Genomic DNA, 12,199 nt, shown 5'->3' on the forward strand with positions numbered 1-12,199 from the left:
ATGCTCGATGAAGGTTTAAAGACATTAAGGGGGGATGAGAAGGAAGAAAAGTGGGGAGGAGGGGAGGAGCAAGAAGATTCCCCCTCCTGGCAGGATGCACCTAGAGGAACAGACAAAGCTCATGTAGAGGAGAACTTGGCGTTTTCTCTTTGAGGGCAGGGCTGGTTAGGGGGCCCCGGAGAGAAGAGGGATTCCAGAACGGTGGGACATCCGTGACATGGGGCAGGTGACGTGAGTGGACAGCCGGTACGGGTTGCTACGGAGCACCCGGGAGAAGGAAGCCAGCTTTTGGAGAAGCTGGTCAGGTGCTGTCCTGCAGGCAGCGGAGGCCATTAGACCTTCCAGCCCCTGGAGAGGGAGACAGCACGAGGAAAGCGATGGGTTGAGGGGAAGACTCGGGGTTGGACCAAACAGCGCCCACAGGCTGTCAGGAGAACCCAGGAGGAGGGGGTGAGGCCCAGACTTTGGGTTGCAGCGGCAGGGACGGAGAGAAGCGGGTGGGTCCAAGAGATGCTGTGGGCGAGGGCCTGGACCTCACTTGGTGATGGTGACAGACTGCAAATAATGCAAGAAAGGGAGGTCGTGGGGATCCCTGGGGGGCTCAGCAGTTGAGCATCTGCCTTCGGCTCAGGGCATGATCCTGGGGTGCCAGGATCGAGTCCTGCATCGGGATCCCTGCTTCTCCCTCTGCCTGTGTGTCTCCCTCTCTCTGTGTGTCTCTCATGAATAAATGAAATCTAAGAAAGAAAGAAGAAAGAAAGAAAGAAAGAAAGAAAGAAAGAAAGAAAGAAAGAAAGAAAGAAAGAAAGAAAGTGAGGTCTCACTAATGGCCACGCTTCCCAGCAGGAAACATCTGTGAGCACAATGGGAAACTGAGGCAGAAAACTCGGGTGGGGTGGTGCAAGCACACACTGTGTGGCCAGAGCAGGGCTGTCCCGCTGCGGCGGGCGCACACACGTGTTAGCTCCTGGAGGAAAGGACCACGGCGGATCCGGATCCGTCTGTTTCTCATAAGATAGTGCGATGCCGGCCTCACAGCAGGTCTTGATGAGCGTGTGTTGAGCAGACAAATGTTCGCAAGGAGCTTCCTGTCTGCTTACCATAATGCCCAGAAGGTTCTAGAAGAGATCCCAGGCTCACTCACAGTTCCCTGCGCACCGTGTCCCTGGGAGTCCCCAAGCCCGGAAGAGAAGCCTCAAGGGTGTCCTGTGGGTGAGAAGCCCGCGTGCCCTGTCCCCCCACCCCCCTCCCCCACAGCACTGTGACTTTTATCTACGCTACATAGTGACACTCAGCTTATGATTCTGTTTGAAAAAGCATCTCATTGATTTGAAAGAGAAAGTCTTTCCAGTGGCTGGTACTTAATACACAGAAATGAAAAAAAAATTTTTTTTAAATACACAGAGATGAAAATGGGATTGGAAACGAAAATCGCCGGCGCCCCAGTCATTCCCTCCCAAAGCATAAGGGGTGACTAACGTCCTGCGGGGGTTTTCGTGGAGACCTTCTGGGTATCCTTCTCCCCTGCCCCCGCCCCCACCCCAAGAGAAAAGCCTAAGGGATCCAATCCCAGGCCCAGTGGGGGAGCCCAAGCTCTCTGAAGCCTTCGGGGCTGGATCAGACTGTCCCTCGCCCCGGCCTCCCCTGCTCCCCCCAGCACCTCGGGGTGCTCAGGCTTATTGGGGGGAGCTTGTGGCTGCCCCAGCCCCTGGCTCAGACCCTGTCCACAGTGAGCTGGTGACCACCCAGCGTCCTCCTCCACGGCTGGCCTGTCTCTGGTGGCAGCCCCCCTTCTCCGTCAGGGCACAGGCCCACCCACCCTGGGGTCCCCTGCACCCAGCAGGGCTCACCCCTGCCCCCCTGTCCCCCCCCTGCCGGGGACGCCCCCTGTACCTCAGCTCTGTGTCACCCTGACCCTCACCCGCCAGAGCGGGACGGGGTGGGAGGAGGGGACGCTTCTCGCCCAGGGTCACACCACTACTTTAGGGCCTCATTACAGGCCCGCCACCCCCAGCTGACAACCCGCTAATTCCCTCTGATAACGCCATCCCTGGCAGCGTCCCCGCTGTCTTGACACTGTCCTTCTTGCAAGAAAGATTTTGAGATAAAAGGAGCCGTGAAATCATCATTGGGCCCGGAGGAAAGAGCCTCCGAAAGGAGGGCCCCCCACAGCCCTCCTCCTCCGTCTTTCCCCTCCTCGCTCTCTCACTCCTGCCCTTCTCCTCCCCTCCTCTCTCTTCCCCTCCTCCCTCCCCCTCCTCCCCTCCCCTCTCTTCCCCTCCCCCTTCTTCCCTTCCTCCCTCTCCCCCTCCTTCTCCCCCTCCCCGCCTCCCCTCCTCCCCTTCCTCCCCTCCTCCTCTCCCCTACTGCCCACACTCCCCTCTTTCTGCTCTTCCCCTTCCTCTCCTCCCTCTCCCCCTCCCCCCCTCCTCCCCTTCCTCCTTTCAACCCCTCCTCCTCCTCTCCTCTTCCCCCTCCCCCTCCCTCCCTGCCCTCCTCCCCTTCCTGTCCCCTTCCTCCAGCCTCTCCAGCTCCCTCCCAGCTCCCTCCTCCTCCTCACATCACCCCATATTCTAGCTCTTTCTCCAACCCCCCCCACACACACACACTTCTCCTTTCTCTCCTCTCTTCCTCCTTCTTTCTCCCTCTTGTTTTGGTGCCAGAAACAGTCTAATTACAACAGAGAACTTGAAGAGACTGAGAGGAAAAAAAAATAAATAAACCCACCACACATAGCTGATTAAAATGTCCTATGAAATCTAATTTGTAAAGCTCAAATCAGAATAAAAAGTGTTACTCCCACAATTCGGGGCCAATTTGATTTTTAATGAGACTCCTCAGAGACCCAGCCAAGATCTCATCAGGTTGCAGGCACGGCCACCTTCCCACCTGCCACAGGCTCTCTGACCCGGCTGCGGCTGCGTCTGCGGCTGCTCTTGGGGAGCCCCACCACCTCGGCCACCACCTCGGCCTCCACCTCGGCCTCCACCTCGGCACCCCCTTCTCCGGGCACCTACCGCTGACAGCTGGGCCTTACTGGTGGTGCAGCCTGCAGCCCTGTGCCCCAGGGTGCGCAGCAGCCGGTGCCCCCCCCTCCGTGTGGCCCTGACTGTCCTGCGTAGGGGAGAAGAGGCGGAGGCGAGGCGGCAGCTTGCCTGCCAGGCCACCCTTCCTGAGCCGTGTTCTGTATCTGCCGGGCAGGGCGTGGGAAAGAACGTGGCCTCGGAGGTCACAGGGAGCCCTGTCAGACCCCGACTCCACCACTCATCAGCCCTGGGATCTTGAGCAGATGGCTTTGTCTCTGATCCTGCCTTCTTTGCTGTAACGTCGGGATATTTCTGCCCTGACCCGTAATTGCACGGGTGACAGGAGGGAGGGTGTATGAGGCACCCCTTGCACCGTGGACCGGGGGCTCAATGTCCCGTTGTCTGTGCAGCGGAGGCCTCCCGGGAACACGGGTCATGCGGCCCCGCTTCGTCAGCATCTCCACCAGGACCGGCTCAGGGACCTGGGTCCAGCACAAGTCAGGAGGTGAAAGTCTTGGATTGCAGCCCTTGTCCTGCCACCAGACACTTCCGGGGCGGGGGGTGGGGGGTAGTTAACCTCCGGGGGCCCTGCAGACGAGTTGGCAAGCTCCAAGTGCTACGGCTCCTGTCGAGCCAGAGGCAACGCATCCCCACATCCCCGGTACTCGCACAGTCATCTGTCACTCCCTTGGGCCTCATTTCCTCACCCAGAAAACGGGGAGCGAAATCATACCTACCTCGTAGGTTGCTATGAAGATGAAAATACTCATGAGCTGATATTTTAAAATCTTAGAAGAGCGCCCGGCGCTGGTGGGTGTGTTCAGGTAATGAGACGTGAAGTGGCGGCTTAGATGCAGAGCTTGGGGTCACGCTGGTGACGTTCTCCTAGGTGAGAGGGAAGCCAGAGCTGGGTCGGCGGCCTGGGAAGAGAGGGACAAAGCAGGTGAGCTCCCTGCTCCTGCCAGCACACTGTGCCACTCTGTGCCACCCCACATCCTGTGGAATCTGGCCCTAGGCCCATCCTGGGAACCACTGAAATAACCATATTTTCCCTGGATTCTTGGGTTTTTGACCAAACCGCCCTACTCCCGGCCCCCTCACCTTCTCGAGGGGTACACCCTCACAGGGTGCTTGCAGCTGGAGGGCTGTCTCCAGCCTCTGTTGGGGGAGTAGGTACAAGCAGGTGGCAGTGAGTTGGAGTTTGCAGAAAGGAAAGTGTCAGAGCTCGTCCCAAGCACAGTGGACAAGGCCCCTTCGGGGGCAGGAGGAGGCCGGAGGGCAGTGTGCCTGCGTGGGGAGGCCTGACCAGCAGGGCAGCTGAGCAGCGAGCCAGCTGCTAAAAGCAGGAATGAAGTGGGGGGCAGGTAGGAAGACGCTGCTGAGCCCCAGGCAGGAGGTAAGGCCCGGGGGTGGGGGGTATCCCCTGGGGTAGCCTCTGCCCTGCTTCTTAACTGGAGGAGTCCTCTAGGCCTTGCTGCCTGCCAGAAGCTGACCGCTGTGCTTGTCTCCTTCCCAGGCCAAGTATACTCCTTCAGCCAGCAACCCCAGGACCAGGCCGTGGTGTCGGGCCAGCCGGTGACTCTGCTGTGCGCCATCCCTGAATACGATGGCTTCGTTCTGTGGATCAAAGACGGCTTGGCTCTGGGTGTGGGCCGGGACCTCTCAAGTGAGTACCCCCAGACCTCCTTGGGAAGGCCTGGGACCAGTTCCCGCCTGACCCACCTGCTTCCTAGGGAACCCCATCTTCGTAGGCATTCGGAGATTCAATCCCCAGCTTTCATTGTATATTCCCCCTGGGGCAGAGGCCACTTGGGCAGGCTCTGGGTCCAGGACCCATAGGACCTTGAGAGCCCTCCTGACTACTGGTAATGAATTATAAGTAAATTGTCAATTCCAGTAACCCTAAACAATGTTGCCCTGGAGGGTCTGTTCTCAAGTCAAACACAATTCATGTAAAGTCAGATCCCTAGAAGTAAAGTGTTCCTGTTTCTTGGTCCAAAATGTATGCCCCCCCCCAAAAAAAAAAAGTATGCCCCGCTTAAGTCACAGCCTGGCTTTTCTCGGCTCCCATCCTTTAAAGGGAGCCAAATAAATTGAACGCTCAGAAAGGAACCCACCCAGTTGGTTTTAGGGGTTATCGTGTGATGGGAAGAAAAGGAGCGCTTAAAGTCCAAACCTCGCTGAGCCCACCCAGGCTGGTATTGAGCAAAGATGTCTTGGTACGCTCCTAGAGCTGGCATCTGAGCTCCCCGTCATCTGCTAACCATTGTGAATGTCAACCTTTAAGCTCATACAGATGTCTTCCCAACCCATCCTGGTCACTCACCCAGCAGCAATTATTATTTTCCCCTGGGGAGGGTAGGCAGGTGACTGCTTGCTAGGCTTAGCATAACCTGGAAAATCCAGAACAAGGGATCGGGGCGTCCCTGCCCTTGGGGGGGAATGGCTGAGGGTAGAGGAGGAGAAAAAAAAATATATGTATTCAACTGAGAGGTAGCTTTGCTTCTCTCATGGTGTACAGCTGCAAGAAAATAAAAATCGAAGTGCACTCAGGAACACGATGGTTGGGAAATTAATATTTTAAAATGTGAGTTATGTCTTGCCAAAAATGTATATTGAAACATTATAGCCATGGTCAATAGCATCACCGGGTTTGAGTGCTGCAGCCCAACTGAGCATGGATAAAATACACAATAATATCTCCAAAATATACTGTGCTGCCATAAAATTTAAGTATTATGGGAACCAGCCAATTTCAGGGGCTCTGAACTTCCTTACCCTAGAGAAACTGGGGGAATGATATCACCTTCCCAAACTAGAATCACTCATGCTCCGCGTGGCTCTGAGCTTGGACCAGCATCCTTGCTGGCGAAGGAGGGACTCCAGGCTCCTGGTCAATGGTTTGCAGCCTTTGGTCAAGGACTGGGGTCTTTTTGGGTTGATGGCCAAGAGGAAGCCCCAGGTCACCACGGCCATTCAACACCACATGGAGAACTGACCCTCTGGCATCCAATTCCATGCATGGCTCTCTGGGATCAGGATTGGGTCCCACTAAGTGAGGTACAATGGGGTTCTGATGAGCTGGGGTCTACTTCCTCTCTGACCTGACTCCACTCATACAAAGAAGGTTGCCTGTCTCCTTGCAAAGCCAATAAATTCAAATTCCTCGTAAAATCTTTTCTATATTTGATCACCTATCCCCAAAAAAAGCATCATGGCGACAATGACAGAAACTCACACGCTCAGTAAATACTGTTTCCTAGCCTTACAAGGAAAGGACAGTAATGGATCTCGATTCAGTTCAGCACATATTCACAGGGCACTTGGTCACAGGTTTTCCGGTGGGGGAACCAAGGTCCAGAATCGTGCCACAGTTCTATCACCCTCCTCTGATTTAACTTCATCCTTTTCTGTGTGGCTGTGCCCAGTCGACCAGGAATCACACCCTAATGGAAGACCTAACCGTCTTTCTGGTCACCAAAGCTGGAACACACATTCAAAGGACATGATTTATAAACGCGTGGCCTCCTATAGATAGACCACTCTTCTTCGAAGAAGCTCTAATGAGTTTCAGACATTATGTCCTAAATCTATAATGATCCACAGGGAGAAAAAGAAGGATTCCCTCCCACCCCCCACTTCCATCACCCCCCCCACACACGCTTTATTTGACAGGCAAATAAAGTCACCATCAAGAAAAAAATTGATCTAAACCCAATGTGTGGGCTCCTAACACCCAAAAAGCCTGGCACCCTGCATGTTCTTGCTTCTAAAGATGGGGACGTTTAGGGGCTCCTGGGTGGTTCCATCGGTTGGGCGTCTGCCTTCGGCTCAGATCATGGTCCCAGAGTCCCAGGATCGAGCCCTGCAGCTGGCTCCCTAATGAGCGGGGAACCTGCTTCTCTCCCTCGGTCCCTCACCCTGCCTGTGCTCTCGAGAGAGCACTGCTCTCACTCACTCTCTCTCTTTGTCTCTCAGATAAATAAATAAAACCTTAAGAAAAAAAAAAAAGGCCAGGACCTTTCTGGCTATCCCATCTCCCTGTCATTTTTCTTCGAACCATCATTTAGAGACTGCGTGCCACACACTTAATATGGATGATCCCACTTCTCTTCACCTTGACTCATGGTGGTACCGATATCATCCCCATTTTGCTGAGGTGGGGACCGAAGCTCGGGGAAGTTAAAGTACCTCCCCCAAGACAGCAGAGCTAGGGCACGATAGACCTGGCCCTCGAACTCACGCACTGACAGTAGAACCCAGACTCGCAATAGTGTTGCCTCCCCTGGGCGTAGCGAGAGAGAGTAATGATACCATGGAAGGAGCTAGAACTTGCTCAGAATCGATGCTTCTGGGCTTGTGTTTTTTCCAAAGATCCTGCCAGTCCTTGGGATAGCATTGCAGCTCGTTGCCTAATTAGGCAAATACAAACAAACCCATCACTGATGTTTTCAGCAGCTCATGAGAGCGAAATCCTGCTGCTGATAGCTTGCAAGACAACAAAAACACAAGCTCCAGCCAAGATGCCTGCAGGAGACCAGGGACTAATCAAGGACAGCGGGATCCAGAGGCTGGGCCGGAAGGGCTGGGGGCGGTGAGCCAGCTACATTGAGGGCAGCAGCGGGGAGAGGGCTGGACTGGAACCCGTTTCCAGCCCCTTGTCCTGGCCCTGGGGAGAGCCCGCTTAACTTACCTGGGCTTCTTCCCAAAGCCCAGCAGAGGGCAGGAAGGGCGGGCAGGAGGGGAGGTGGCGCTCTGGGGGTGGGGGGGGACAGCTGACGGCCTTGTGAGCATCTCTGGTGGGGTCGGAACAGCTGTGCAGGGCGGGGCCCTTTGATTGCATGACAGGGACAACGCCAGCCACGAGGACACCCGCCCGAAGGGCTCAGTACACAGGAAGCCCCCAAAACACATCCTGGGAAGGATCACGGCTCCCTCCCTGCCAAGGAATGGGTGCCAGTGGCCCCTGCACAGCTCACCCCAGGGGAGCCCTGCCCCACCTCTGCAAGACCCTTAGCTTAGGATAGGAGGGACCTTAGAGCTCCAAGATCCCTTCTAGGGTAGAAACCTCCTCTGTGGTGTCCCTGACAGGTGCTCACCAACCTCTGCTTGAATACAGCTCCCCATGGGGACCTCACTACCACCTCTGGCAGCCCAGATGCTTGTTGAATATTTCATTTTTTTTTAAGATTTTGTTTATTTATTCCTGAGAGATGGACTCGATCCCAGGACCCCAGGATCACGACCTGAGCCAAAGGCAGACACTCAACCACTGAAGCCCCCCAGGCGCCCCTTGTTGAACATTTCAAATGAAGAATATTCTAAAGTATTTCCCCGTATTAGTTCTATCCAATGGTGCTAGCGCTGTCCTTGGAGCTACTTGAACACATCCAACCCACACCTAGAGACTGAAATATTTGGAGAGCTAGTGCATGTGCCTCTGTCTCTCTGTTTCTCTCTCTCTCTCTCTCTCGCACACACACACACACACACACACACACTTGCTTAAGCTCTAGTCTTCTCCTTAAAAGGCCACATAGGCCAACCCTCTTCTCCTGTGGCACATTTCTGAGAACTCACACTGTCCTGGTGAAGGTCTTCTAGAAAGAGCAGTTTGGAGCTGCCAGAGGGTGGGTGGCCCTCTGAGGAGAGAAGGGAAGAGAACACAGAGGACATTCCCTGTAAGAAGCTGAGGGAGGGGCGGACAGAGCTCAGGTAAGGGGACGATGGAAAAAAGATCCTTCCAGGAGAGACTAAGGGGGTCTAGGGCCCGAGGCCCGGGACAGAGGATCTGCCCAACCTGGCCAGCCGCGAATTATGCTGGCATTCACATTCCGCAGCAGCAGGAAAGCTGATTAATGATTTATCATTCTCAAATTTTTATTTATCCATTATTCATCACCAGTAGTATAAGGGACCCCATATTCCTAAGCGTCCTGCAAGCCTCATAAGTGCTTAATCAGGCCCTGGGGTCTGAGCAGGGAGTAGCAGTGACCAGGAAAGGGCCCAGTTTATGGTTCCAAGTGGCCACACGTTCCCGGGCACTGATAGGCTGGCCTAGATCCCTACTTCCTGTCCATCCCAAACAAAACTTTCCCCCCCAGAGTCATTCTTGATTCTTTTCCAGAGATTTCTGTTTTCCGCCCTCTGTCTCTCACTCTGTTTACTGTGAATCGAAGCCTGGGTCTCTGTCTCTCTGTGTGTCTCCTTATCAAAATGCATGTCCGCTTGGTAAACCACGGCGCTGAGCTCACCGCCTGCCAGAGTACTGGCCCTGCTGTGTCTGCCCACACTTAGCATTTCCATCTCTGTGCTCTCTTTTTCTCTCTGCTAGTAACTACTCCAACATTCGTAAACCTCAATGCACACACGCACACATGCACACACACACACACTGCCCAATACCCAGGGAAAGGTCTCATTTTTTGTGCTCCTTACATGAAGGTCAGGGTCCCGAGTAGCTGCCCGCCAGACCAGCCTCCAAGACCAGCCCCAGCCCAGGGTCCCCCCACGGTGCCTGTGGGGCACGCATGCCTCCACCGCGGCCCCAGCCCTCCCTGACCCGCCTCCTGTCTCCACAGGTTACCCCCAATACCTGGTGGTAGGGAACCACCTGTCAGGGGAACATCACCTGAAGATCCTGCGGGCAGAGCTGCAGGATGATGCCGTGTACGAGTGCCAGGCCATCCAGGCCGCCATCCGGTCTCGCCCCGCACGCCTCACCGTCCTGGGTAAGAAGCGTTGAAACGCGGGGGTGAGGATGCTGTGGGAAGCACCACGGGCTCAGTCTCAGAAGGGCTCCCCGCTGGGCAGAGTCCACGTCTGGTCTGGTGGTCGGTGTCACCTTCCCCACCAAGAGGGGGAAAGAGGGAAAGGGAAAGTTCCCGCCCTGGAAATTGGAAGGTCACCGCTAACCCACCTATGGGCCTGTCCGACCCCAGTGGCTAAAGGGGGCTCCGAATGCTTATTTATTCAATCAGGAAGCATGTTCTGCGCACACGATGGTTGTCAGGCCCTGTGCTAGGTGATGGGGATACCGAGAAGACCACGACACATCCTGGAGTCGCTCTTTCTCCCGTGAGGTGCCAGGAAGGCCTAACTTCAGCATCCCTAGGGCCCTAGGGACCACCTGGGACCACCCAGGACCATCCCTGCACCTGCTCCTTCCCCTGCTCCCTGGGAACCTTGGCTCTCAGGCGGAGGACTGACTGCCTCAATCACCCCCAGGGATAATTCATTTCGGGCCCTGACGCCAAATCAGACCTTTGCCCCCTCGGCCTTTCTTCATCCTCTTGGCTTCCCAGGAGCCCAGCGCCCCTGGGACACCCGGCCTGAGAGGTCCCTGCTCCTTCACTCAGACAGACCTGCCTGAAGCCGGGGAGTGAGCCGGGCCACCTCCCAGACTGCCTCCTTCTGACTTCGTCCAGATGCTGCCGAGGACCCAGCCCCTAGGCAGCAAGCCGCGCCCATGGGGCAGCACAGCAGACACGGGCATATGCTCACGGCACCTCTCCACGCACTTCCACTTAGGTTGGCTCAGCTGTGCTGATGCAAGACAGTGGAACAGGTGTTGTTGCCCCAGATGAGAAACTGAGGCTCAGAGATGCCAAGGGCCTGGGCCTGGGGGGAGGGGTCTCCCGAGTTGGGCTCCTGCGTCACCCTGCCCTGCCCCGTGGGTGAGGCTCCTCTAGCCCATGTGGGACGGGGACCCAGGCCGTGGGAGAGGGGAGCCTGGGCTTCACCCTGCCCTCCTCTCAGCAGCTGCCATGAAGCTCTGAGCACAGGTCAGCAGTTGGGGTGCTGTGTCCTAACCTGGCTGCTCCCCAGTGAAACACTGAAGAGCATGTCAGGTTGTCTTCACATCTACACGGCCACGTACGGGCAGATTGCCCCCCGCATGGCAGCAAGGACAAGGACGCTTCCCAAGCCCGGAGCTTGGCTTCTTGAGACAGCAGGCAGGGCTCGGGGCCATCCCCCGAAACCCCCCTCAACCTCTGATTCCTGTCTAGCCTGCAATGAAGGAAAGAGAAGGGAACCCGGGTTGGGCAGGGTCAATGAGCTGGGACGGCTCCGTCCAGAAGGGCCTGCAGGAAAGTAATCAGGGATGTGAAAGGGGGCAGACATCCTCAACCCTCCCGAGACGATGGCTAAAGTGGGAATGGGCGTGGAGTTTGGTGTGGAGATGGAGGGAGAAGGGTCTCATGTGGCTTCTGATTCTTGAGTGTGGGGCCATGCGGGACAGATTTGTGCACCTCCGGAGATTATTCAGTTCCCCGTCCTCAAAATAATCTGCCTTCTGCTGCCCCCCCGCTGTTCCCCTTCTAGAGGGTACCGAAGAATGCTAAATTCAGAAGGGCCTAAGCCCTCCCCACTCCTGACTTCACGCAAGACCTAAACAACGTGGGAACGCATCTCATCCTCCAATTCTTGTCCTGGTGTCAGAGCTTCGCCCCGGGGGGCACCCGACCATGCACAGCCCCCTCCCCTCTCCTATCTCGGGGAGATAACCGAGTCCAAATGTTTTACGGGTGAGGAACTTGAGACTCAGAGTGCAAAACCACTCAGGGCTTCATTACCACTCAAAATAGACCCCAGCTTTTCCAGCCCCAAACCAGTGCCATCTGCGTTCCTAAATGCCAGCAGCATCTCCTTTGTCTGGTGGCTTAAGGACCAGGCTTCTGAGAGCGGGGCCTCAGCATCTGATCTGAACAGACTCAATTTTGTCTTAGGTCACGTCTCGAAGGCATTCACTCCCCCGTCTCCCTCTCCTGAGGCCGCACCTGGCACTGCCTCCTGGGCACAGCGCTGGTTTGCGTGGGGAACATGTTTTACATGTCTGGAAGGCAGTTGAGGAGCAGGAAGGGGGTGTTTCCAGGTGACCCCGGCAGGATAGCCTGCTGGATTCCTGAGAGCTGGAAAGGGAGCCTGAGCAGACATTTGTCCAGCAGCCTTCCCTGAAGACTTCACTGCCTCCACTCCTCCTAACAAACTAACCCCGGCAAGAAAGAACTGCCCCAGGGTCTGCCTCCCACCGGTTCTGATCACCCTACATCCACCCCTGAGCTGGTCCAGCAGGTCCCCACCCCTGAGCTGGCCCTGTAGGGAACCCTCCTGCCCCTTGGCTGGTCCAGCAGGCCCCACCCCTGAGCTGGCCCTGTAGGTAACCCCCCTGC

General features: G+C 56.1%; 1 protein-coding gene across 2 annotated transcripts in view; it reads left to right on the forward strand.

Annotated features, from left to right (window-relative positions):
* The window catches only part of KIRREL3 (kirre like nephrin family adhesion molecule 3), a 540,945-nt gene that overhangs the window by 443,474 nt on the left and 85,272 nt on the right, over positions 1–12,199 (forward strand). For both annotated transcript variants that reach the window (XM_041772894.1, XM_041772895.1), the window contains exons 3-4: positions 4,543–4,692; positions 9,608–9,757. In XM_041772894.1, coding sequence (XP_041628828.1) covers positions 4,543–4,692; positions 9,608–9,757 — 300 coding nt within the window. The remainder of the gene's footprint in view (positions 1–4,542; positions 4,693–9,607; positions 9,758–12,199) is intronic.

Source organism: Vulpes lagopus, chromosome 10 (genome assembly GCF_018345385.1).
Source record: "Vulpes lagopus strain Blue_001 chromosome 10, ASM1834538v1, whole genome shotgun sequence".
NCBI lineage: Eukaryota > Metazoa > Chordata > Mammalia > Carnivora > Canidae > Vulpes > Vulpes lagopus.